The sequence below is a fragment of the Sus scrofa genome, chromosome 4, assembly GCF_000003025.6.
Source record: "Sus scrofa isolate TJ Tabasco breed Duroc chromosome 4, Sscrofa11.1, whole genome shotgun sequence".
Classification (NCBI taxonomy): Eukaryota; Metazoa; Chordata; class Mammalia; order Artiodactyla; family Suidae; genus Sus; species Sus scrofa.
In genome coordinates, this window is record NC_010446.5 from 78,158,280 (window position 1) to 78,186,145 (window position 27,866).

A 27,866-nucleotide genomic window follows, 5' to 3' on the forward strand; every position below is an offset into this window, starting at 1 on the left:
CACCTTTACGCTCTTATCGCTTAGGAAATTCCATGTGTTTTAGGGGTTCTGTGTCAGGAAGGGAAAGCTAAATGTAATTTTTGATTATAAATCAGTATCACAAAGGACAGTTCAAAAATTTCAGAACTGTACCATGTTGAGCCGTATGAAGTTGCAGTTTTTGTAGGTTAAAAATGGCTTTCAAAAATCATTAGTTAGTGGGTGTGACTCATGGGCCCCTGTAAAATCGACATAGGGACTACCTTTGGGAAACCGTGTGTGTGTGTGTGTGTGTGTGTTAGAAATCACCTTCATTGTTGTTGTGGACCGAAAGCTTCAGTTCACACTTGGATTTCATAGCAGTCAGGACTAGTATTGTCTGGCCCATTGAACCCTTGACAGAAAATCCTGGGATTTTTGAATAAGTAGGGCTGAGAATCCTCTATGGGTTTTTATATAATTCAGAGGATGTTTAAATGGAGCCCATTTGGATGCTGTTTTAGGACTTGTGGGTGTTAGAAGCTGCTAAAGTCAGGTCGAATCCTTTTCTGCTCTGGGTCCAGTTGGTTCTTTTAGACAGGTCCCCCTTGTGATCGTGCCCTGGGGTGGCAGGCAGCCGGTGGAGGAAGACGGTGGAGGTGTTGGCAGAGAGCACCAGCAGTGTGGGAGGGTTGAGAGCAGAGATGGCTGAAAGACAAGGTTATTTCTTCGCTTCTCCTCCATGGCTCTGTTCTCCACCTGGCCTTCCGCAGAGGCACCTCAATGTCAGGCCGCCCTCCCCGCGGGCTCTCCTGGTCTTTGCAGGTCACGTGGCCGACGAGGTCTACAGCCCTGGCCCTGCCCCGGAGTCCTGGAGCCCTGACATAACTGCCTCCAGGTCCCAACTCAGGTCACTGTGGCCTCTGCAGCACTGAGCAGGTTATGGAAACACTCCACTTTGCTCGGTCCTTGAGGAGCTACTACATATAATAAAATGTCAGCAGGGTGACTGCAGGCAGGGCCTCTGCTTGTTACCCCTGAAGCCTCCACTTCAGATCACCTACAAACAAAACTAATCTTTTCTTCTCCTCACACCATTTCTCTTTGTCGTGTCAGTAGTCGGCATTAGCGTCTGCCTCCCGGGGCCAAAGACTCTCCCACGCCCAGTCCCTGTCCATCCTGTCTTCAGAGCAGAATCCACTTTTGTTCTCCTCTTTCCGCCTGCCCTGCCATCTCCAAATGTGGATGGCTGCATGTCCCATCCCTTTACACCCAGACTTCACAGAGGAGGCGGAGTGCTATAACCCTGAGTTTTTAAAACCTCTGAGAACAGCGTGGCCAAGGCCTGCCAGGCCATGATACAGCCTCTCCCTGCTCTGCACTGGCCTCCTGCAGCTCCTTGAAAGGCCACCTGAGCTCCCCTGCCTCCCCTCTGCCTGGGGCACTCACCCCATCATGTGCATCCTTCCACAGGGATAGCCTGCCACCAGCTGGTCGAGAGCAGCCGCGTCCCTGCATTCCTCTGTGTCTGTGGTGGTTTTTTCCACATCCCCTGTTTCCTTTTCTGTAATTTTTATATGTCTTGTGTCTTCTAATAGTCACCAAGCAATGAACAGTATATAATGTTTTTCATTCTATGGTTTTTGTGTGCTTTTAGCCCCCTGTGCTGTCAGGAATCTGCAGGACTTGGCTCGTATTTACATCCGACGCACACTTAGAAATTTCATAAATGATGAGATGCAGGCCAAGGGGATTCCTCAAAGAGCTCCGCCCAAACGGAAAAGGAAGAGAGTCAAGCAGAGAATTAACACATACGTCTTTGTGAGTAATCAGCTTATTCCTCAGCCTCTAGACAGTGAGGAGGATGAGAAAATGGAAGAAGACAAAGAGGAGGAGGAGAAAGACCACGGTGAAGCCATGAAGCCGGAGGAGCCGCCCCAGAACCTGCTGAGAGAGAAGATCATGAAGCTCCCCCTGCCCGAGTCTCTAAAAGCTTACTTGACATATTTTAGGGAAAAATAGCGTAGAGCAAGAAGAAAGAATGCCTACTGATAATTCCTTTAGTCTTGAACATGTAGCATTTGGTAGGAGTTCAGAGAATTCTTTCACCAGAGTGAATTTATAGTGGAAAAAAGTATAACTCATTTGTCTTAGTAATAAAAATGATGTATCCAGTGATTTAAAAGAATCCCTTTTATAAAATATATTTTTCTTTAAATCTTGGGAGAATTGCTGTTTTAACTCAGAGCAACTTCAGGAGTGGAATGCAGTAGCAGTCAAGACTGGGTACTGCAAATCCTCGTCTGGTTCCTCCAGATTGGTGGTGGTGAGGGTTAGGGTTAATTTTATATGAAATGAAAGAATCATTGAGCATATATGATCGGATCCGAATTGCAGCTGTTTGCATTTCCTCCGAGAGAACTTTCTTACCTAATCAGGACAGGGTGCTTTGTAGACCCAGTGACCCTCCTTTTTGTCCCTGACCTGTCGCTGAGTTGCTGTAGCTCTCCGGGCAGTAATGAGTGCAATAACAATGCAGATGCTGAATAATTTAGCTTTAAAGCCACATTCCATGGAATTCGACAGCATGGCTGCTCTTGCTTTTGAATCTGTTGCCAAAAGACATGGGGAAAATATCTGCTTCTCTTATGGAGATTTTAAGAGCACATCAGGTGAATATTCAAGTAAAACATATATACTTAATACAGTTCTTAGTTTGTATGGACCCTTTACATTTCCAGTATTTAAAAATGATGAGGTTATCTTACCTTCCTGAAGTTTTAGAAGATAGCATATTTAGGGTTGTTTTTGTTGTAGTCCACTGTATAAAGTATTTGGTTTAAGAGTCTGCTCTGTGGGACTGTTGATGGCTCAGGTGGTGAGTAGGGCCAGAGCAGACTGGTCACAGCTGCACTTTAGCAAAGGGAACTCCCAGTTCATCTGTTATTTATCTTTGACAAATTGGGCTTAAGCTGGCCTGCATTTGCTTAGAAATTCATCCTTGTAGTATAGGAGATATTCACAGATGTTATACATAGATGCCTTTTGCTTTGAAAATTCAGAATCATAGTGTAATTTTTGGGACCTACATTGTGCTCATTTAACCTCTTCCCATTTTTTTTTTTGTTCTTTTTTGTGGTAAAAATTATAATGATTCTTCATTTTACTTAATATCACATACTTTATTCATTATTTGAATGTCAGTGGTAATGGAGTAAATGCCATTGTTAGTTTATTTCTTTTCTTCCTACTAGAGCCTGAAGAGTCATTCCTTGTTAAGAAAGTGTACAGTGTAACGTATTTACTACATAGTGTTACATGGATATATATTTTTAAAAAGGAAAAAAATTTGAAAGTATCACTTCTTACCACCAGCATCACTGTTAACAATAATTGATCAAATACGCTTGAGGAAACCCAATCAATGTTTAGTGAAGGATTATTATCTCTTTACAAAGATTCAGTGATTAGTAACATATATATGGTTAAAAAAAAATGTCAGCTCTGGTAATTGCACACATCTGACAACAGGTGTTTGAGATAGTCTAAGCATGAATTATCCCAGGTGCATGAGGATATTTTAGTCACAGGTTGAGAGACAAGTTTCATGGAAGCTGTTTATCTTATACCAGGGCCTGGGCTTGGACCTTGGTATCGCCACAGTTTTCTTTGGCTGATGACTAAGCTGGTACTGTTAAGAATGATCCATCTCATTAATATCCAGGAAGAAATAGTTTCATGCAGTTGTCATCTGTTAGAGACATTCATTTTATTTTGAAATAAATGTTAACTGTGGGAGTTAATCTTGAGTTTCTGTTGCCCACAAATCTTTATCTAGAAACCCCCACCACACACACACACACACACACACACACTTTGTTGTTTTTGGAGCAAGATTCCAGATACGTTTTCTTAAATGGTGATTTTACTATTCTTGAGGGTGGTTTTTGTTAATGATATATTTAAAGATGGACTCTCATATTAGCTTTCATTCTGTTGACCTTGGCAAAATGTACAGTAGATTTTCATGATCATTGCCCATCTTTTCTCATTGAAATGTATCTTTTGTGTTTTTAAATGCATTTATTTTATAGTTGTGACTTTATTATTGACTTAAAATAAAGAAGTAGAAATAAAAATGAAATTTTAAGTGAAAGCCCTTTTATCTATTAATGGGAATATATTAGAATGACTAAGAATATTTGGGGTGTTTATTTTTTAATGAATCATGTTATATTTGTGTGTGGATAATTATGCTTTATAGGTGGAGAGGTGGCAAAGATGGAGTAAAATGAATTGCAAACGATGAGCAATATATGCATGGGATTTTACAGCAGGAAAACACGGTGGAAGTAACCTAATCTAGTCTTTTTTTTTTTTTTTTTTTTTTTTTGGAGAGAAAGTAGGCCTAGGGAGGGAGTGCAGCACGCTTTTCTCTGTAAGAGGGTTGGAGACACTTGAAATAGCACCCAGAGTCTGATGAGCCCTAGATGTTGTCAGCAACAGCAGAACTGCCAGGAAGCTCATTTATACCTGTACTGCTTATGGGTCACTAGAGCTGGTTCTAGACTTAATAAAGACAACTGTCACTAAAGTAGCGTACATAGTAGTTAAAATACAGAAAATGTCAATGTTGGTTTCTAGCTGTCTAAGAGGATAAAATGAAGCAAAACCTGTTAAATTATGGGAAAACTTGGAAAATTATTTTAAATAAACAATTGCATATAATTAAGCATCATTCTCCAGTGGTCTGCTTTTTCTTTTTCCCTTCTTTTTAAATTCAGACACAGCACCCCTGGATGTCTGCTGAATTAGGGTATAGAGTTGTCTGTATTTTGACATGCGTTTCCTTTTGACTTTTGCCACCGCCGAGGGGCATAAAGTTTTTAAAACATTTATTTTTATAAAACAAGTGGCTATGAAGCATATTTATAAGATACACGGAGAGTGTAGTGAATAATTCAGTGCACATGTAAGTACATGTGTGTATGCACCACTGGGCTTGACTGCTGGCCTTATTACCTTACCTGTGTGTCCCCTCCCAGTCTCCTAACCCTGCTTTGAGCTTACAGATCAATTTGTGTGAAAATTAATTTTGATGATAATGGAATCTTCCAATCCATGAATTTGGTACTTTTATTTCTTATTAAATGTATTAATAAAGCTCTACAATTTTGTCTAACATCTTTTGGTATTTGTAGATATTTTTCAATGCTGTTAATATTTATTAAAGTTAATTGTGCTTTTTTATTGATTTTTGTATATTAAGTTAAACATTGGAGTTCCTGTCGTGGCGCAGTGGTTAACGAATCCGACTAGAACCATGAGGTTGTGGGTTCGATCCCTGGCCTTGCTCAGTAGGTTAAGGATCCAGCGTTGCCATGAGCTGTGGTGTAGGTTGCAAATTCGGCTCAGATCTCATGTTGCTGTGGCTTAGGTGTAGGCTGGTGGCTGTAGCTCCAATTAGACCCCTAGCTTGGGAATCTCCATATGCAGCGGGAGCCGCCCTAGAAAAGGCAAAAACCAAAAAAAAAAAATTGTCTATGATTCTTCTAAATTCTCTGCATAGATCACCTCTGAATAAGGACAGTTTATGTTTTCCTTTGGAAATGCTGGTTGGGGCCTCCAGTACCACGCTGAATAGAAGTGCTGAACACCTTACTTCTTTTACTGCCTCTGTAGTCTCTGCTTTTTAGGGCCGCACCCTCTTCATATGGATGCTCCCAGGCTAGGGGTCAAATCAGAGCTATAGTTGCCTGCCTGTATAACTACAGCCACAGCAGTGCGGGATTCAAGCCATGTCTGTGACCTACACCACAGCCGACAGTAATATCAGATCCCCAACCCACTAAGCAAGGCCAGGGATTGAGCCTGCATCCTCAGGGATACTAGTCTGATACATTCTGCTGAGCCACGAGGGGAACTCCAGTACAGTCATTTTTAACAGATGGCTAGGTGTGCTTCAAAAGAATATATACTCTGCAGTTCAGTATAGTGTTCTATAAATCTCAGTTGAACCAAGTTTTTAATTCAAATCAAATACAGGATTAAGTAAAAAATTTTTGTGTGTGCTTACACCATCTGTAAGTTTTTGGCAGAGGCTGTCACTTTGATGATGGAATGTCAGTTCTTTATAGATCTTTTCAGTTTTTGCTTTGTCTATTTTGATGTGATTTATTATATGACACTGTGTCATGATTGGACCTTTAACATTGTGTAGGAACCCTCTTTATATTTTTTGTTTCAAAGTCTGGTCTGATACAGAGCGGTTTTCTTTTGGTCAGTAGTCACCTAGTTTGTTTAAATGTTTATTTCCAACCTTTTCTGTATTTTTGTGTTTTAGGTGTTTGTTACTTTACAAAGGTACATTTCTTTAAAAAAAATTGAGATTTACCTGAAGCATTCATCCTTGTACATTCATTTGAAGTATTAACTACAGAATATTTTGTGCTTTACATCTTTTTAAAATGTTTGATGATTGATTTTTTTTTTGGTTTTTTGCTCTTTTTGACTGCTATTTTATTGCTCTCGACATTTTAATACATCACCATCACCATGCTTCTCAAAGTCTGAAGTCACTCATCTCGTTCTCAGTGACACTAGTTGCTGTAGAATGTTCACTGCTGACGTCACTGTATCAGTTACATGCAGTGTGTGTCATGTCTTCTAGGTCCAGATTGTAAACTCTTGTAGAACACCATCTGTCATCTTTCTGATTGACATTTAGCTAGCTTTTCTTCCATGTTTACACTTTTTTGTTACTTCTTGACTTCTTAGATTCATCTCAGTTTCCTTTTGCCTGAAGTATATCTTTTTAAATTTCTTTAGTGAAAGGCACTGGGTAGTTAAAACTCTTAGTTTTGTCTCTCTGAAAAAAATTGTCTTTATGCTTGAAAAACATGACACACAATTTTAGGATGACTATTTTCTCTAGGACAAAATTCTCTGCATACTGGTTTTCATTGTAGCTATTGAGAAGTCCACTGATAGCCATTCCTTTGAGGGTTATTTGGTTTATATCTCGTGTTTTTACAATTTTGCCTTGACATTGTTATTTTTTTGTAGTCTTGTATAATGTGCCTGGGTATTAGGTTTTTTCTTTTATCCTCCCTGTTGTTTGTCTTATAGGTGTATGGGGTGGCCTCTTTAATCAGTTCTGAAAATTCTTGGCTACTTTCTTTTCTTACAGATGTTTTCTCAACCTCTTGTCTCAGCATTGGATTCTAAGTAATTTCTTCAAATATAATCATCCAATCACTAATTCTGTCTTCACTTGCTTTAAATCTGCTGTTAAACCCTTATGGTGAGTTTTAATGTCTGGGTTTTTAAAAATTATTTTATTTCAATTTGATAAATGTACTAATCTAATTATTTTATATTCCACATCTAATTCCATGATCTGGACCCTAAGGTGGCTTCTGCTCATGGTGTTTATAACAGCCAGCTATCATGACTCCCTGTTTTTTAGGCTTTGACTAAGCCTTGTGTTGTGGTGCCTTATCTATGAGACTTTGAGAGGCCTAATTTTTGTCAGAAGCACTGCTAGCTTTTGTCCTCTTTAAACAAAGTCCTGGATCTAAGGTTTTCACAGCACCAGGGAGAGTGCCCTGGACACCCATGGGACCCTGATGTGGGGATATCACCTCTTCACGAGGGTTGTACTCCCCCCTCATAGCAAGTTTTGGAAGAGGCAATTTTATTTGTGTTCCCTGGGGATAGGTGGATTATTTCCAGTTCATCCTTAATGCACTTAATGGGGGCCTTCCAGTTAAGACGATCCCCCCATAGGAAAGGGCTTTTTCCTCCTCCTTGTAGTCCTGCTACCCCCAAGTCTGAAGTTCACTTGGTTAAGCAAATACTCCAGCTGAACAAGCCTCCAGTGTTAACTTAGCCTGCTGGCTTCCCATTTTCACTCTGCTCTTGTATATGTCTGTCTTACTAACTTCTTCACTCAGCACACCCGTGTGTGTGTAAAATGTTTTTAACACGGTCTAGCACACACAGTTTTCTGCTGGAGAGCTGTCCTAAGGCCTGTGGGGAAGACCCAACAGCCAGCACGCGGCTGTGGCATTCACGGTGTGCTTCTGTGGGCCTTGCAGTTCCTAGCTAGCCTACTCACGGTTGCTAACAGTAGGGTTTTGCTTCTCTTCTCACCATCAGCTTAGTTTCTAAAGTAGAAAGTTTTTAGTCTTCCGAAAAAAAATACCCCACAAGTACAATGTAATATATTTTGAACTGAGACAAGTGCACAAACCTGCATGCCTCTTCTAAGCCCTCCACATTTCAGGAGCACTGTAAGTGCAGCACTGGGCCTGCGAGGAAAAAGCTGACTTCTTGGTTTACTGATGGAGACAATAAGAGATCCACCAACGATGTCAAGCGTCGTTCAGGTTTTTTTCAAACACATCATTCTTGTTCATGAAAATGGAGTTTTTTCTTTTGATTTTTGTGTTAAAAAACCCACACGTATTTCAAATTGGAACATTTTGCCAAAAGAGGGCAGTATTTACCTACAGTAGAATGTAAAGAGACTGAAAAATTAAGAGAAGGCCAATGAATTTGTTTTTCCTCCTAAGATTGATAAAATCTGAAAACGTTCTCCACTCACTGCCTTTTTCTCCCCGACTGGTCGGTCATCTGAGATTGTTGCCTAAATTGAACATTCAAGTTTTACTTTTTTACATTTTTAAAAGTTCTATTTCAGGGATGAAATTTGAAAATTTCAGTCTTTAAAGATAAAAACCAAAAGGCTTTCTTAAGTATTTGCTTCAGAGTGACTAAAAAGTACAAGTATACCTGCACGGCATATTGAAGAAGCCTGCCGTTTCCACCAGAGTCCCGGAAGAGACTGACCCCTGCCGCCTCAGTGCATCGCGCCCGTGCCCACGCACCAGCAGCGCGTCTGGAGGCTCCCGGATTACTCGCGTGTGCGCGCGTGTCTGTTCCACGAGCGGCCGCGTGAACTCGGCTCACACGCAGGGCTAAAGGTGCATAGTAAAGTAAGCAATCAGAAGTAGCAGGTTGCAGTCTCCTACTAGAGGGCTGTGGGTTTTCAGGAGTGGAATATAGGGAAGGAAAAGAAACCACTTATTTGGCCCCGCCCCCAGCAGGCGGAAGTTCCCGGGCCAGGGAACGAACTGGCGGCTGAGCAATGACCGTAAGTTTCAGCAGTGACAAATTGATCCTTTACCAACTACGTGACAAGAGAAATCTCAGGAGACCGCTTCTGAAGAGCAGTTTGGAGCGGGGAAGGCTACTGTGGGCTGGATCAGCCCATCAGAACTAACCTGCCCTTTAGGATTTGGGAATGGTACCCGATAAAAAGAAGAAAGTCTGTCCTGCGTGGATGTTATTAATAATTAGCGTGAGCTTCCGAAGCCTGGCTGAGGTTGAGGGCTGGGCTCACGCCACGTACGCAGTACACGTACGACTTCTTGGGTTCCTCCGCGGGGAGGCTTTTGAGAGTGGATTCTTGCCCGGAAGCGCGCGCCCCCTTCCGGGCCGCGCATGCACCTGCTGAGCGCGTGCCCCCCCTCGCGCGCTCCCGGGAGCAGCAGCGGAGGGGGTTTCTCACTTTCTAGCAGCTTCGGTGCGCTGCGCTTAGACTAGGAAACAGGCGCTCTGCGGTGAAATGAGGGGCTCTGCCCCACGAATCCTTCTCGCTAGCTTCTTTCAGAGCTTGCCACGGAGAAATTTCGTCTTTATTCCTTGGGTAATTCTCCTGCCTGGAGCCCTGGTTAGTCCCTTCGTCGCCGCTCCCTCCCCATCATGCCTCCTCTTCAGGGGGCGAACGTGCGTCTGTTCCGTTTGGAAACGTCTCCTTTGGCCTCGGAGCAGGACCCCAGTTCGCCGTGCGTCCCTGCGGGGCCTGGCCACCCATCGCCTCCAGGTGGGCGATGCCCTCGATGCCCGCGGTCCCCAGAGCGCCGCTCCCGCCCTTCCCCCTCCAACCAGTCCCTGAGCGCGGGGCACCGGCCTCGCCGGGCCGACTCCCTGGCCCTCCCCGCTGGCACTCCACGATGGAGAATGAACCAGAACGTAGGGTTAGAAGGGCCTAGGTTCAGATCCTACTTCCTTGTCTTCGGTGTGGACATGAGAAATCTGTGTCACGGAGGTGGCATGTAGATTAATGTGTCTGGAGCGCAAACCTTTTATTACAATTTTCAATGCCCCAAGAGAGGAAAAGTAAGTGGGGGCTGCGGAGCCGCCGGGCCGCCTGGAGGGCCTCCCGGTGCCCACTGGCCTGTCTGATGTTGCTCCTCGCCTCAAAGAGAGGGAGGCCTCCCCGCTCCAGGCCCCTGGGGACAGAGACGGCCCAGGACCGCCTTTGGACGCCGGGTAGGAAGGTCAGCGCTGTCTGGATTGTGCTCAGAGTCCTGAAAGGCGGATCTTGCTTGGTAATGAAAGTTGAAGTTGCGGTTGGTGGTCACACATAAAACCACATCTTCATAGCCCCTACATCTTCATATTCATTTTTATTTAGTATTTATTAATTTCGTATGCTTGTAAATACGGAACTGACCTACACCAAACTCTAACAGGACGGATTCTCGAGCCTGGGGCCCCTCTCTGTGGGGTGGTCAGAGGGCAGCGTCAGGGCCGTGGTGCTGGGTCTGCTCCTATGTCCTGTCCCTGTCAGTTCTGTTTAGTCAAAGTGCCTGGGAGGGCACTGAAGTCAGCCCGCCTAGACATCCGCCCCAGGACGCTGAGCGGAAGGGGAGGGTCATTGTCCCCTTGGTTATGCAGTCTTCCTTCCAAGACCGAGGGCTGAGCAATACAGCCAGAGGGCCCTTGGTCCTGGAGCCCGGCCCACTCACCAGCCTGGCGCCGTCACAGACGATGTGTGTGTGTGGCCTTGGGCACGTTCCTAATTCCTTGGTGTCTCGGTTTCTCAGTCTGTAAAGAGGAAATGTTAGCAGCGCTGGCCTCCTGGGTTATCCTGAGGTACAGGCCTTAGTGCAGGTTAACACTTAGAAAAGAGTCAGGCCCTGTCCAGTGCTGGGAGGTGCCCACTTTATTCCTGAGGCGCTTATAGTGGGTGCAGGGCAGAGCTGCCAGCCCAGATACCTGCCTACCTAGGGGAAGCTGGCACCTGGGGGGAAGCTGGCACCTGACTGGCAAGTAATTTGAGGGGAGTGGGGTGGATGAAAGGCCAGGTTTGGTGAGTGTGGTGGAGAAGGGCAGCAGAAGTGCTGTCTAAGGGGCAGGCAGTGGCGGAGGGAGCACTGCCCTGGGATGGGGGCCTGCTGTTAGTGAGCTGACTGTATTTTTTGGGAAAATATGGAAGTCCCAAATGAAATTCCTTCACTTTTAGGACTTCCTGTCGTGGCACAGTGGTTAACGAATCCGACTAGAAACCATGAGGTTGTGGGTTCAATCCCTGGCCTTACCCAGTGGGTTAAGGATCTGGCGTTGCCATGAGCTGTGGTGTAGGTCGCAGACGTGGCTCAGATCCCACATTGCTGTGGCTCTGGCGTAGGCCGGCGGTACAGCTCCAACTCTACCCCTAGCCTGGGAACCTCCATAAGCCGCAGAAGCAGCCCTAGAAAAGGCAAAAAGACAAAAAAAAAAAAAAAAAAAAAATTCCCTCACTTTTAAATATTAGCAGCCAATTACATCTTTTCAAAGGATAAGGCTTGACCATGCCTGTCTGTAGTTTAGAGTTAGCCCCAGAACCCTCAGCTTGAGATCCCTCTTGGAGAAATGCTGTACAGGCTGAGAAATACATGCCAAGTCTCTACAGACTGGCCTCTACCGCAAAATCTGGGCCGAAAAACCTTGACATAGGATTACATTATATTGTTGCAAGCAAACAATATTGTGAAAGACCATAACCAACTGATTAAGATAAAAATTCTAAAAAAAGAGGTCATTCAGCCTTTGAAAGCTAAGGTGTACAGTGCCTTGGGCTTTGATTTATGGTGCGTGGGAAGGGGAGGGGGCTGTTCTAATTCTAATTACATAGAGCCTGTGTGCCGATGAGAAACTGCGGACCTGTGGACAAAAGACCGTCTCATTTCTCTAAATCTGACTGCAGTGTTATCCTTTCACTACCCACCTCTCATTATTGTTAATTTATTGTAAAATTTTTGTTTTCAGTTATCAGTGGATGTGGCCTTTTAGAGTCATATCAGAGCCAGGTCTGGGTGATGCCCCTGAAATAGAAATAAAGTCGAGATTCAGGGAAAACTTGTCACCAGCATGGAAGTTCTTCCTGGCTTGTCAAGTCTCAGACCTGTAAATAACAAAACTCACTGTGTTCTTTAGAAAGTAAAAGAGCATAATTTTGGGAACGAATACTTGCAAAAACTGAATCATAAATCAAATACAGCTTCTGGCAGGAATTGGGATGCCAAAAAGAAGACATAAGAGGCTGTTTTAGGAATTATCCCAATCTTTTCTTTGAAAGTGAAGGTGTGGGAGGCCACGCAGCAGGAAAGGAGCTGGGTTGTTTTGAGCTGGATCCTGGCTCTGCTGAGTCCCCCTGGGATCTTCGGGGAGGGGAACACTGTCTCCTGGAGCCTATCTCTTTCTCTGCAGTAATGATAATATGTAACTTGAAAAGTTGTGGGTCTGGAACAAATAACGAGCAGAAAGTGCGCAGAGGGCCCTGATCCATGGGAACCACGCCCTGGGCAAATAGTGTGCTTTTTGCAGTGAGGAGGGTATGGACAGAGTGCCTAGCTTCCTGGGGAGCAGAGCCTGGCGGGGAGCACCCTCCTTCCACCCTGCCCCCCTGCCGCCAGAGGCTGCACAGGAGTGAGGGTGGGAGTCGGGTTGGACAGTGTCGGTCATCACTAAGCGTGTAGTCAGGTCTCGGGTCTGTGGACGTGCTCATCTCTGTGCCCTTTGCGTTTCCAGCACACACACCGGAGAATCCATTCACTGCACCCCAGCTCCCCTCACGCAACCTGTGCGCTTGGCACAAACCAGAATGTGGGTGAAAAGGGTGTTATCAGGAACTGGAGACCTGAGCGTGAAAGTGGACGGTCCATGAAGTTTGACCCCCTTCTTCTGTTGCAGGTTGGTGATTAGTTATCTGGCACCACAGACCCCGTGGCAGCCATGGAGTGGCTTCTCCTTTTGGTGATTTTGGCAGCTGGCATTTATGGAGGATTACAGCTTTCCAAGCCCCTTCCCAAGCCTCTGATGTGTTTTGACACTAATGCTCACGGCCACCCTCTGCGGTAGGTGACAGTGATATTCCTGCTTCAGAAATGTGGGAACAGGTTCCAAGGGGCCAGGTCATGCCGTCAGTCACCCTCCTAGGCAAGTGGGGGGAAGTCAGTGTTTTCCTGCCCTGATGACTGATGACGGGGTTCCAGGCTGTTCTGTCGTTTAAACACCCGGGGCACGATAGTGCGTCTTACTTACATATTTACTTTACTTTAACTTCAGAGAAAAACCCATAAAGCCAGAATCAGGACTCGGGTAAGCCCACGGCGAAGGATCAGGACTCGGGTAAACCTGTGGCAAAGGACACAGCGGCTAAGGGTGGTGGGGACGGCAGGTGCTGGGGGCTTTATGCCCATATTTGTCATGGGCTGGTATTCAAACTAGAACAAGATGGGGGGGACAAAAAGACAAATTGTGACACTGGAGCTCAGGAAGGTGTCTTGTCATTCAGGAGCCACAGCAGGTGGGAGGCCCCCTGGGCTATGGGGACTGGGGTCCACTCTGAACATGGGCTGGAGGTCATGGCAGGATGAGTGGACGATGGCTGAGGGCAGACGTGGGGGTGAGGTCCTCCTGGGGGCAGGCGTGGGGGGTGTGCAAGGCTGGGGCCTGGGGAGAATAGGGCTCAGGGAGGCCTGGGCATCGTTCCTTCTGGTCAAGGAGAGTCCTGGTCAGGTGACATGGGGGGGTCCTGTGAAGAATCAGGAAGGCGTGCATGGCCGTGGCTGGGGCAGTGGGCTGAGCTGGCATTGGTGTTTTTCTTGATTGATTAATTTCACGATAAAGTTAATAAGTATTAGAGCCATTGATTTTCTACCTTTTCTCCATGTAACCTTTTCTCTATTGAGGATACAAAATTTCTCTAGCTCTGTTCTTACCCTTAAACTGCTGAGTTCTGTTTTTTCAGTAATTAGATCAGCCTGTAAATTTTCACTAAAGGCCTTTGTGGAGGGAAAGATATTAATTAGTAAGCCAGCTACCTATGTAAATAACTATTGTATAAACATACATTCAACATAATTTGTGGGAGAATAAGCCCCATAAAAGCTACGTTATTCTTATGTACATATTTAATTTTGGAAGAAAATAAATCACTCTGAAATCTTAGAATTTCAGAGGCCCTTCCTGGAATGAATTTCATGCAAAATACAATTTCATGTAGAATTTTTTTTTAGGGCTGCACCGGTGGCGTATGGAGGTTCCCAGGCTAGGGGTTGAATTGGAGCTGCAGCTGTCAGCCTACAGGTGTGGCCCTAAAAGACAGAAGAAAAAAAAATAAAATAATAAAAATAAAAATGACAATTAGGGCAGAGCCTCCTTGCCTGCCTGCTTGCATCTCTCACAAGCGTCCTATCTTAATAAATCTATTTCTTGCCTAAAAAAATGTCAGTAAAACATTTCTAACAATTAATTAATGAGTACCACTGGAAGTTATGTTGCTTTTAATCTTTTGAGGTTTGACATTATTGCTGTTAAGTGGGGAGAAAAATTCTGATATTTTTCCAAAACAAAATAGTGGTTAGGTTAAGACACAGACCTCACTTTGAAAATTCACTTCAAGTTCCGAATATTATGAAGTGTTTCAGTTACCATTAAACTGTAAAAATTAGAGTTTTTAAATGACTTCCTATACATTATACTTTAATAGATTAAGAAAAACATTCATTTCAAAGTGCTGTATTGAAATTACACTACAATTAGTATTTGATGCTCTTTTTAAAATCATCTTCTACATAGTAACCATCTTTTCTAGTATCAGTTTACATGTTGCTTAAGATTTTTTGGGCTATTATGTTCAGAAGCAATGCTCATTTTTAAGTGAGTGTTTCATAAAAAAGGCAAGGACTGCAAACCACTTTTTCATGTTGGACATAAGGATTCAGTTCAGTGGAGTAGCCTTGAATAAACTACTCATATCAAATGGACCGCTGCTGGAAATGGCCTAAATCATATATGCCTAGTGGAAGGACTTTTGAATGTGAATGTTTCAAGATACCCTTTTTCTTAGAGAATGTTGAATGTGATAAATGGGAAATAAAGGTAACTTATCTGGTAAAACTGTAGCAAAGTGATCTGTTACACCTGACCTCCCAGAGGGATCCCAGTGCAGAAAGCTGGCTGGAAGGGAATGTGGAGGGTGGTGACCTTCTCTCCCCCCCCAGGGGGGGTCTGGGGTCCCCCGAGGGTCCCACCTCCACCATGTCCCTTCATAGTCCTGGGTTAGGCAATGGAGCCTTGGACATGGCACCAAAAGCACAGAGACAGAAGGAACAAATAGATAAATTGTTCTTCATCAAAATTAACGACTTTTTTTTTTTTTTTTTTTGCTTTTTAGGGCCACACATGTGTAATATGGAGGGTCCCAGGCTAGGGGTCGAATCAGAGCTACAGCTGGCTGGCCTGCACCACAATCACAGCAATGCCAGATCCGAGGTGCGTCTGCAACCCACACCACAGCTCACAGCAATGCCGGTCCTTAACCCACTGAACGAGGCCAGGGATGGAACCTGCGTCCTCCTGGATGCTAGTCGGGTTTGGTACTGCTGAGCCACAGTGGGAACTCTCAAAATGAACAACTTTTGCACCTCAAGGGACATCATCAAAAAGCGATGAGACAATGGGAGACATTTTTCAAATCCTGTATCTGACGAGTCTTTAGTAAACACAATACAGAGCTCTTCCACCTCAACAATAAAAACAGTAGATAACCCCATCAGAATTGAGCAACATATTTGAAGAGCTGTTTTTTGAAAGAAGATATACAGATGGCCAGTAAAGCCCGTCAGGAGACGCTCAGCTTCCTGGGTCATTAAGGAAATGCAGATCAAAGCCAGAAGGAGCTACAGCTTAACCCACGAAGGACAGGGGCTGACACGTGCGAGCAAGGCCCTGGTGGGATGCAGTGTGTTGGAGAACAGCATGCTGGTTGCTTGAAGTGTTGAACATGAAATCACTGTATGAGCCTTTGGTCCCAGTCCTGGGCAAATAACCAAGAAAAACAGCAACATCGTTCCACACAAAAGGTGGTACAGGGATGTTCGTCGTAGTTTTATTTATCAGGATACGTTCCGGATGCCCTTCAGCAGATAAGCGGATAAAGAAAATGTGTTCTTTCCATGCGGTGGAATGTTACCTGGCAGTGAAAGGGAGTTTTACTGGCTGATTCCTGCTTCGGTGTGGATGGCGCTGGAAAACAGTTTGCTAAGTATAAGGAGCTTAGCCTGTACCAGGTAAGAGCTATGTCAGGTTCTTAACCTGCTGAGCCACAACGGGAACGGGAACGCCTCAGATTTCTTGATACACCGGCCTGGATGATCTGGTTTTATTTATATATATATGTCCGGAATAGACACATCCATAGAGACAGGAATGTTGGCTCTTGATTGTCAGGGGTGGGGTGGGGAGTGAGCGTATGGGAGTGCCACTGCTAAGGAGTTGTGTGATGACGTGAATGTGGGGTGTGATGGGTTGGGATGGCCTTTTGGGTGATGAAAATATTCTAAAATCTGGAAATGGAGATTGCTGCACAACTCTGCCAGTACACTAAAAACCACTCAGCTCTACGCATTGAATGGCTGAGACTTTAGGTGTGCAAATTACATCTCAGTGTGGCTGTGACAGACGTTTCCCCTTGGCCTTCATTCTCTCATTTGTGAAATGAGAAAGTTGGGGTGGATGTATGCTTCTTCTATCTCATTTTACTCAAAAGATGTGTGCCCAGGAAGATGCATGGAAATTGAACATTTTAAAGCAGAACCCCATTCATTGTTTTACTCTTAGAGATGCTTTACTTTTATTTCCTGTATTCTTTTTTTTATATTACTCAATGAATTTATTACATTTGTAGTTGTACAATGATCATCACAATCCAATTTTATAGGATTTCCATCCCACAACCCCAGCACATTCCCCCCACCCCCCAAACTGTCTACTTTGGAGACCATAAGTTTGTCAAAGTCTGTGAGTCAGTATTTGTTCTGCAAGGAAGTTCATTCTGTGCTTTTTTCGGATTCCACATGTCAGTGAAAGTTTTTGATGTTCGTGTCTCATTGTATGGCTGACTTCACTTAGCATGATAATTTCTAGGTCCATCCGTGTTGCTAAAAATGCTGGTATTTCGTTCCTTTTAATGGCAGAGTAATATTCCATTGTGTATATGTACCACATCTTCTAGATCCACTCCTCTGTCGATGGACATTTAGGTTGTTTCCATGTCTTGGCTATTGTAAATAGTGCTGCAATGAACATTGGAGTACATGGATCTTTTCGAGTCATGGTTTTCTCTGGATAGATACCCAGGAGTGGGATTGCTAGATCAAATGGTAGTTCTATGTTTAGTTTTCTGAGGCATCTCCATACTGTTTTCCACAGTGGTTGGACCAATTTACAATCCCACCAACAGTGTACTAGGGTTCCTTTTTCTCCACACCCTTTCCAGCACTTATTGTTTGTAGACTTTTGGATGATGGCCATTCTGGCTGGTATAAGGTGGTACCTCAGAGTGGTTTTGATTTGCATTTCTCTAATAATGAGTAATGTTGAACATCTTTTCATGTGTTTTTTGGCCATCTGTATGTCTTCTTTGGAGAACTGTCTGCTTAGATCTTCTGCCCATTTTTTGATGGGGTTGTTTGTTTTTTCGGTATTGGGCTGCATAAAGTGTTTATAAATTTTGGAGCTTAATCCCTTGTCACTTGATTCATTTGCAAAGATTTTCTCTCATTCTGTGGGTTGTCTTTTCGTTTTTTTGAGGGTTTCCTTTGCTGTGCAGAAACTTTTAAGTTTGATCAGGTCCCATTTGTTTATTTTTGTTTTTACTGTCATTACTCTAAGAGGTGGATCTGAGAAGATATTGCTGTTGTTTATGTCAGAGAGTGTTTGGCCTATGTTTTCCTCTAAGAGTTTTATAGTGTCTGCTCTTATATCTAGGTCTTTAATCCATTTTGAGTTTATTTTTGTGTATGGTGTTAGGGATATTTCCTGTATTCTTTGTTAACCTTATATACTAAAATTCCCTGGCCCCAGTTGCTCTGAGCAGATATTTCAAGGCTTCCCCAGAAGGCATATTTTTAAAACCATGAGTGTGTTGGTGTGTGTATGCAATACATTATGAGTATTAAGTGTAAAGGAAACCATTTTAATCTGTAAGAAGTCATTTTAAATTAAGCGAAATTTTCTGCAGTCTATTTTTTTTTCAGCGAGCATTTTTGGAATACATTTTATCAAATTCTAAACTTTGGAGGCACTGGGGTGGATAAAAATATTTTAGATAAAGTAGGTACAGTCATTGCATGTGGTAGCGAGAGCCTTAAAGAAGGAACTCCAGAAAAAGGGAGTTTTAATTTTAATTCTGACATGGACAAGTCTTTTGAGAACTTTCAACCTTAGCCTTTTATTTTAAACTATATATAATAAATAAACATACATGTAAATTTAAAAATATAACTACTGTGCAGCCTACCCTGACTCTTTGTCAGAGTTGATAACAAAGTCATGGCTGACACTGCTTGACTGGAGATGAGCAAAGTGAAGAATCCCTTTGATGGGGATTTTTCCTCACTCCACGTTCCAGGTGCAGGAGACCAAAGTCATCCGGTTCGTGGCAGAAATAGGTCCTCACAACAGCAGGTGTCCTGGGGCGTCTGTGAACCTGGCACTTGGAAATAGCACAAAGCCTGGCAGTGTGGCTCGCATAGAGTGACAAGCTGCTGAACAGTACGATGACCACTGGGGAAGCGGGCTGGGGACGGGGCTTCTCTGTGAACTAAGGCTCACAGGCTTTGCTGTTCTAGAAGGCAGCCTCCCTGGGACCTAGAGGCTGGCTTTGAGCCCAGCACACCCACTGCTGGTGCCCGGACAGCACGCACACTGCACGACGTGGATGTTCGTGCTGGCCTTTCAGATGCCCCAGGTCCACTTCACTAACAAGCTGCTTTGTGAACAATGTGCTTCCAAATCCCATGTGTCCTAAACCTCATGACAGGGCATGCACGTTACAGTTCGCGCACTTCATCCTGTCACAACAACCTCATTTGAGTCCATGGCAGGGTAGATGTTTGTCTCACACCCAGTGACAGATTCTTAAAGGATTCATTCTATTTCTGTACTCAGAAGTGTGAGTTAAACAGTATTTATATTTAGAACAAAAGGCTGTTTATTGCATTGCATAAGGAGTGTGTGTGTGTGTGTGTATGCGTGTGTGTTTAACAGCTCAGTAAACCATACTAACTTTATGAGCTGGGGTGACTTCATTAAGTGTCTTGTTCTCTCCTGCTGGTCTATAATCTTGTTAAACTAAACCACCAGGGGAAGTTGGGGCTAAGGGATCCAATTTTAAAATTAACTTTCCTGATACTTGTAAAGGATGAGAGATTTCCTAATTAATTGTGACAAGGAGTCAGTTTTGATGGAGTTTTTAATTTTAGGAACATATTCACTTACGTATTTATAAAATATGTATAATGACAAGGGTAGCTTGAGTTGCAAACTAATTGTTAAGAAATTTGAGGCGTTCCCTTTGTGGCGCGGCAGGTTAAGAACCTGACATAGTATCTGTGAGGATGCAGGTTTGATCCCTGGCCTTGATCAGTGGGTTAAGGATCCTCTGGCTTCGGTGTAGGTTGCAGATGCAGCTTGGATCTGGCATTGCCCTGGCATATGTCACAGGTGTGGCTGTGAAAAGGAAAGAAAAAAAAGAAATTTGAGCTTTTTTCCTTTTCCTGGAGGAAATTAGCCCAAGAGATAGGAGAGAAGTTTGAGCTCTGTTGGAATCTTAAAGGAGCCGCCAGGGCAGCAGTTGGGGTGCTGAGGGGTAAAAGTAGGGATTTGCTGAGGGCTGGCAGCCCCGCCAGGCTTGGTGTAGGCCTGCCTCCAGGCGGCTGCTCCCCGATGCATCCACACGGAGACCAGACAGACACCTGGCTGGGAAGCAGAAGAGCGTGTGAACTTGACTCTTCTGATGTTCAGTCTGTGGAAAGAACAGCATGGTTTTGTGGTGCATTATTGATGACCTGTTCTCAGTTTTAGTTTTCTGCAGCAGAACTATTAAAACATGATGGGCTAATGACCAGTCATCTCTAGAAGTATTTTTAAGTGGAGAATTGATCCATAAATAATTCCCACCTCTGGAGAATTTTCCAGTCTCTTTCCCCTTCTCCCTCCCACACATATTCATGGAGTTCCTATTTTGTGCTAATAGCTTAAAGAAAAAAAAGCAGCTATTTTTTGCTTCTTGGTCCTTTCCCATGGCTCTGATATCCAACATATAAGATATAGATAATAAAGAAGAACCCTTAACCCCCCCTAAGTACATAGAGTGCAAGTTCTGAGACGTCCTGTATAGAGAACTGTGCAGTAATGCAGCGCTGAGGTGGGGGAGGGGAGAGCTTATGGAGCAAGGTCAGGACCAGCTGCCCAGGAAGCGGGTGTTTGAGTTGAAACCCACAGAATGAGGCAGCAGCCATTTGAGGTGTTTCTAGGTCGAGGTGAGGACTCTGGGACAGGAAAGAGTTGACACTTAGAGAAGCTGAAAGAAGGGCGAGGGCTGGGAGGAGAGCACCTCAAGACAGTGGGTCAGGAGGTGAGAGAGGGGACCCCCCCTTCCGCTGAGTCTGGGGAGACCAGCAGCCCACTTGGCCTTTTTCCCTGGGACCTAGGGTTCCATGCCACCAAAACCCAAACACCTGCTCTCGTAGCCAGTGCCTCGGGCTCCCAGAAGATGCTTCTCCACATCTCCTGCCCTAATGCCTCAAAACAGAAGGTGATGTGACCTCTGCAGATGCTGCTGAGACCTGTGGGTTGTGCCAGGGCTGATCCTGGAGCACATGGAAGAGGTGAGCTGGCGGATATGTGGAGAGGAGGAGACAAGGGCACCACTGCCTTGAACCCTCATTTACACCTCTGTGAAAACCATCCTCATTCCTGCATCATCAGAAGTTGTTTCCCAGCCTCACTGATCATCAGGTTCCTGGACATCGTCTTCAGGAGCCTGCCCACGGGCTGGAAGTACTCTTAATGAGCAGGGTTTTTACAATAGCTGCATGTAGTGACTAAGGAAAATCAGATGATCCATCCTATTCTTTTTTTTTTTGTCTTTTTGCCTTTTCTAGGGCTGCTCCCGTGGCATTTGGAGGTTCCCAGGCTAGGGGTCGAATTGGAGCTGTAGCCATGGGCCTACAGCCACAGCAAGTCGAGATCCGAGCCGCGTCTTCAGCCTATACCACAGCTCACGGCAGCGCCGGATACTTAACCCATTGAGCAAGGCCAGGGATCAAACCTGCAACCTCATGGTTCCTAGTCGGATTTGTTAACCACTGTGCCACGACGGGAACTCCCTGATCCATCTTATTCTTGAATAATAGCACTCTAAATTTATACATTTGTGTGTCTGGACAATATTTGTAAAGATACAGACTCTTTGCACTGGTAACTATAGGTCTGAAATGCTCAATTACAAACAGGGTTACATTGATAAAACTACTTAATGAGATTCAATTACATTTTTATAAGTAAAGATTTAATTTTCATAAATTTGATTTAAATTGATAGTATGATTTGTATTTGCACTTAATTAGTTTAGATTATTTAATTTTTACTTTTTTCCAGTTTTATTGAGGTTGACATAATTCTACCTATCTATATATATATTTTTTGGAAGTTCCGGGGCTAAAGATTGAATCTGAGCTGCAGCTGTAACTTATACCACCTGTGGCAACACCAGATCCTTTAACCCACTGTGCCAGGCAAGGGATCAAACCTGAGCCTCCACAGTGACCTGAGCCACTGCGGTTGAATTCTTAACCTGCTGAACCACAGCGGGAACTCTGAAAATTATGTATATTTGAAATGTACAATATGATGATTTGATCTATGTTTACATTGTGGGATGATGACCACAGTCAAGTTAATTAACACATCCATCACTTCAGTTACCTTTTTGTTTTCTTTTTTGAGAATGCTTTAACTCCACTATCTTAGCATATTTTTATTCCTGTGAAAAATGCCACTGAGTTTTAATACAGATTGTGTGGCATCTGTATATTGCTTCGGATAATATGGTTATTTTAACAATATTAATTCTTCCCATCCATGAACATGGGCTATCTTTTCATTTGTTTGTGTCTCCTTCAGTTTTTTTTTTATCAGTGTCTTATAGTTTTCAGTCTTTTTACTCCCTCATTAAGTTTATTCCTAAGTATTTTATTGTTTTTGATGTAGTTGTAAATGGTGTTGGTTTCCTAATTTCTCTTTCAGTTATCTTGGTATTAGTGTAGAGAAAAGCCACTGATTTTTATAGGTTGATATTGTATACTGCAGCTATCTAGAATTTGTTTATTTTAAAAGTTTTTGGTGGCATCTTAGGGTTTTCTATATATAAGATTGTGTCATCTGCAGACAGTTTTATTTTACCCTTTCTGAGTTGGATACCCTTTATTTATTTTTCTTGCCTAATTGCTATGGGAGCTGTGGGAAGTCTGCAGCTGTTGTGGGGCTGTTGAGGTCCTTGGTGGTAAAGGCCACAGGGACCACAGTGGCACCTGCTGTGTGGCTGCTACTCTCCATCCCCCTTCTTTGTCCTTCTCGCTGCCCCCAATGACTCTGCTGACCTGATCTCCCAGCAGTCCTTTCTGTGCAGGACTTTTTGCTCCCGTATGTTGCTATTGGTTTTTAATTGGGTTCTTCAGCCCTCCTAAGGCTATTTGCACTTGCAAATAATTTTATAATTGTTATTGTTTTTTTAATGGGGAAGGATGAAGGCTAGTACCTCCTACTGTGACATCTTGCTCAGTTTAGATGATTTCAGAAAAATAACTTTTGTCAAAATATGTATGAAAAAATGATTTATTCAGTTTTCTGTATTTGATTTGAATTTTTAGGAATATATATTCAAATAACCTTTGGATACAATTATGTTTTAGAAATTCTTTATATCATTGAGAAAAAGTACATTCTAGGATATGATTGCAAAGGAAGACAAAAAGTAGAGCTTAGAAACGGGGAAAAAAAGGAGTTCCTGGCGTGGCACAGTGGAAACAAATCCGACTAGGAACCATGGGGTTTCAGGTTCAATCCCTGGCCTTGCTCAGTGGGTTAAGGTTCTGGAGTTGCCGTGAGCTGTGGTGTAGGTCAAAGACGCAGCTCAGATCTGGCGTTGCTATGGCTGTGGTGTGCGCTGGCAGCTGTAGCTCAGATTGGACCCCTAGCCTGGGAACCTTCATATGACGCAGGTGTGGCCCTAAAAAGCACAAAAAGGGGGGGGGGACAGAAAAGTAGAAGATTTTAGAAGCAATCTACTTAAATCTGTAAAATGCTAAAATAATGAAAAACAAAGCTTCTGTTAAGCATTACCCATATAAAATCTGCAGAGTTCATTACACATTTTTCAGATTTAATTACTGATCAAAATAAAACAAGCCAACAGGACATTGCAAATTGTTTAGATTGTTATTACTGATAAAAATAATGAAAATGAGCAAGAAAATTATTCTCATCAAATCTCTGATTTTTGTCAGGTTGTATAAAGTTTATGAAACTACAGTCTTTACTAAATGAAGCTTGAATTACTGATCAAAATAATGAGAATAAATGACAAAAGTATTCACATCAAATTCTAACCCAGAAGTGCAAATGCTATTCTGTCCAGTGTGAGATGATGAAGAAAATGCCTTCCCAGAATCAACAGATCGGGGGAGAAAGTCAGGGTGGGGCTCTGCTAGAGAACGACCTTCTTTCCAGAAAACAAGCTGGTCAGGTTCATTATGCAACTTACAGAGAAATTAATATGGAGAAAAGAGCGCTTTTTTTTTTTTTTTTTTTTTTTTTTTTTAGCTTTTTAGGGCCACATCTGCAGCATATGGAGGTTTCCAGGCTAGGGATCTAATTGGAGCTACAGCTGCCAGCCTACATCACAGCCACAGCAATGCCAGATCTGAGCCACATCTGCGACCCACAGCAGATCATGGCAATGCCAGATCCTTAACTCACTGAGCAACGCCAGGGATCGAACCCGCAACCTCATGGTTCCTAGTCAGATTTGTTTCGCTGTACTACAACGGAAACTCCAGAAATCAGCCTTTTTTAAAAAAGCCCACAGATAATGTATACTTTGTTACTATCAACCTATGTTTTATAGCTAATCTTTAGGAGCACCTTTTGTCAGTGATGGGAGCATTTGGGTTCTTTATAAAGAGAATATTAAAAATCACTGTTACAGAGAAAATCATGTACAATGCAATTGCTAGAACTGAAAAAATTCTGAAGAAATAGTAAAAAATTAGTAGTATCTAACAAAGAGAAGTGATAGCATAAAACATTGGCATGATGTTCTAAAAATACTTAGCCAAACATATTTAGGCAAAAATATGATGCTTTACTTTTCTGGAAATTGGTGTCCAATATTTACTGAAAACCATGGATAGAATCTAAATATGGAAGAAATAATTTTGGAATTTGAGGCTAGAACATCTGAATATGGTAGATGAATATAAGAGTAATAAAACAAAACTAGAATGATAAAATCAAATGAAAATTATTAATATAATGGGAATATTGTAAGGATCCAGATTTTTTATTTTTTATTTATTTATTTGCTTTTTATTTATTTATTTTTGTCTTTTTGCCTTTTCTAGGGCCGCTCCCTCGGCATATGGAGGTTCCCAGGCTAGGGGTCGAATCAGAGCTGTAGCCGCCGGCCTATGCCACAGCCACAGCAACGTGGGATCCGAGCCGAGTCTACAACCTACACCACAGCTCACGGCAACGCCGGATCCTTTAACCCACTAAGCAAGGCCAGGGATCAAACCCGCAACCTCATGGTTCCTAGTCGGATTCGTTAACCACTTCACCACGACGGGAACTCCAGGATCCAGATTTTTAAAAAAGAGATGTTGAGATCTGTAGTAGCAATTCATATAAAGAAATTTAGACTATTTCATGGTAATTTTCATGGTAATGATAATTTTTCATGTTCAATCTTCCTTTACAATTGTATATGTAAAAGTGAACTCTTGAGTTTAAATCTCATCTCGCAACTGTTGGGGCTCAGGGCAGGCCATCCCCAAAGAGGCCACAGTGGCGTGTTGCTTGTTTTGAAACGAAGTTACCTAAGAAATGGCCAGTGCAAGAGGGCCACCCTGAGCCTACTCTCGGTCTCCCTGAAGCAGGAAATAAAAACCTCTGGCTGCACCTGGAGGGAGCAGGACACACCTGTCACCAGAGACAGGGAATTCGGGCAGAGAAGGCTGTAGAACCAAACCTGGGGACTCTTTAATTGACACACACCCCCAGCCCAAATTCTGTTTAGGTTCCTCACTGGTTGGGCACCAGAACCAGAGCACCTGTGTCCTGCTCCTTACTTACCAGCGTGTGGTTTCTTTGTCTAAAAAGTATAAAAGCTGCCTGCTGTGGGCACGTCTTAGGTCCCATTTCTATTGTGTACGAATTAACATTTGTTTCTTTTTCTCCTGCTCATCTGTTTTGTGTAAGTTTTATTATTGACATAGTCCAGCCACAGGAACTCAAGAGGGGTGGACGGGAGAGCTTCCTTCTCCCCAACAGGGGTCTTCCAGCGGAGAGATACCAAGTTTTCAGAACCGTCGCATTGAGCCAAATGGGAGAGAACCCACATGGTCACTAGTTAGACTCTCATGGCTGCATAAAACTGAGGAGTCAACCAATTAACCAAACCTAATGTTCTCATGCTCAGAGAAACATGAAGATAAAGGCTAAACCACTAGCAGTGGTTCAGAAAGTTCAAGTGTGTGACGGGCCGGTGGTTTCCTCAGGTCCCTATTGACTCAGACATGAAGGATTTGTGAAGCAGAAGAAACTGGCCAAAGAAAACACTTGACAGTATGCAGAAGAGTGAACGTGCCCACTCGTCCCTTGTTAATGGGCTAAAAATTTTGCATTTGAGCTAGACTGGATGCTTCTGCATTCCCGATGTTGCTAAAGTCTGTGATTGGGGAACACCTGGGGGAGTCCTCAGGTGTCACGTGTCCCCCCCCATTAGCTGGGAGACTCCAGACTAAGCTCCTCAAGGATTCAGTTACTTTGTTCACAACGTTAGAAAACCAACAAACACATAAACAAACAAACGAGCATCAAGCCTCCTTAGGCCTCCTCCTGTAGTCCCTTCTCTTCTGTATCCTCCGTGAATGTGTGAGGGGCCAGCCCCTCTCTGTCACCAACAAATGCCACATTTAAAGACCATTCAAGATTAAAAGCATCTTTTTTTTTGGCCACACCCAAGGCATGGGGAAGTTCCTGGGATCAAACTTACCCGAGCCACAGCAGTGACAATGCCAAGTCCTTAACTATGAGGCCACCAAGGGGTTTCCCAATTAAAAGCATATTTTTATTTATAGTTTTCATGATGACACCAGAACCCTGATTGTATAATTTCATAGATGACAGAGTGAGGGGCATCCGAGAGTAAGACACAGTAACCAAGTCAGACAATTTGAAAAAGAGTTTGTCAAAAAAAGATGGTGAGGAGTCCCTGTTGTGGCTCAGCAGGTCAAGAACCCTACTAAGATCCATGAGGATTCAAGTTTGATCCCTGGCCTTGCTCAGTGGGCTAAGGATGCAGTGTTGCCATGAGCTTCAGTGTAGGTCACAGGTACAGCTTGGATCCCGTGCTGCTGTGGCTGTGGCGTAGGTTGGTAGCTGCAGCTCTGATTCAACCCCTAGCCTAAGAACTTTTACATGGTGCAGGTGCAGGCCTGAAAAAAAAAAAAAAGGTGATGGTGTGGAAGAAATAAAGGTGAGTGATGTAAGGAGAGCAAAGTGGACCACAGAGCTGAGCTCGAGTGCTGGCCAGGAGAGCAGAGGCAGGGAAGGTTGGGGGCCAGGGAGGCCAAGACCCCCACTGAGCTCACAAAACAGCCTTGCCTCTATTGACCTCTTGTGATATAGGATGTAAAAACCTGGAAGGGAAGCCTTCCTCTCCCGTCCGTGTCTGTGAGCTTTGTCCACGCTTGGTGTTCATCTTGAAGAAGGAATGGAAGCCTCAGGAAGAGTGGAGGAAAATGGCAAGGGCAGGGGCAGGTGACATCTGAGTAGAGGGACTAGGCAAGGGTTTCCCGTTAGCCCCAGAGAGTTGGCAGGGCTTTATGGCTCCTACACTTTCTTCCTTCGCAGAGGGAGAGTATCACACCTTCTTGGCATTTTCTCTGTTTCCTTGAAAAAGAAAACTGAACATTTGGGTTTGTAGGTTGAGTGGGAAAACAGCAGGTGATGCAAAGAAATAGAAGTGTTTGGAGAGAGACCTCATTTGTTCATTCTGGGGATTCACTTTAGTTTTCAGAACGGTGTCCTGGAGCAGGTGCTTTCCGCTGTCATTTCCCCCCTTCTTGTCAGTGACTTTCCCCTCTGGACCGTCTTCTCTGGACGTGCTCTTTTGAGTCATTCTGTGAAAACTGTAGCATCCTATTTCTTCTAGATTTTCAGAATCGGATCACTGTGGTGATGGGATTTCTGTATTTAACAATCTCAATATTTAACCTTGGGTGTTTCCCTGAATATTATACTCAGAAAAGCTTTTTCTGTTCCCTTGAGCGGGTAAGAGAAAGTGCAGACAGCTCTCCAGACTGTCTGAAGTATGTGTTCGAGAGAGATGTGGACGGCTGACAGTCTAGTGGTGACGGAGACTGTGCGTGACCTCCTCGTGCCAAACGCCGGTGGTGCTGGTGACAGCTCTGCAGTATTACTGCATACATCAGCTAAATGCTGTC

The 27,866-nt window shown here is 43.7% G+C and overlaps 1 protein-coding gene and 1 long non-coding RNA gene across 6 annotated transcripts in view; both read left to right on the top strand.

The window, feature by feature from the left end:
- PCMTD1 (protein-L-isoaspartate (D-aspartate) O-methyltransferase domain containing 1) overlaps positions 1-4,696 on the top strand; it is a 63,955-nt gene extending 59,259 nt beyond the window's left edge. For 3 of the 5 annotated variants that reach the window (XM_021089409.1, XM_021089412.1, XM_021089410.1), the window contains one exon: positions 1,616-4,696. In XM_021089409.1, coding sequence (XP_020945068.1) covers positions 1,616-1,980 — 365 coding nt within the window. In that variant the 3' untranslated portion in view covers positions 1,981-4,696. The remainder of the gene's footprint in view (positions 1-1,615) is intronic. The other 2 variants (XM_021089411.1, XM_013988075.2) reach the window with 2 other exon arrangements.
- The window catches only part of LOC102157622, a 59,999-nt gene continuing 41,632 nt past the window's right edge, over positions 9,500-27,866 (top strand). The window contains exons 1-2 of the long non-coding RNA XR_002343337.1: positions 9,500-9,847; positions 12,982-13,145. This is a non-coding gene — a long non-coding RNA (uncharacterized LOC102157622). The remainder of the gene's footprint in view (positions 9,848-12,981; positions 13,146-27,866) is intronic.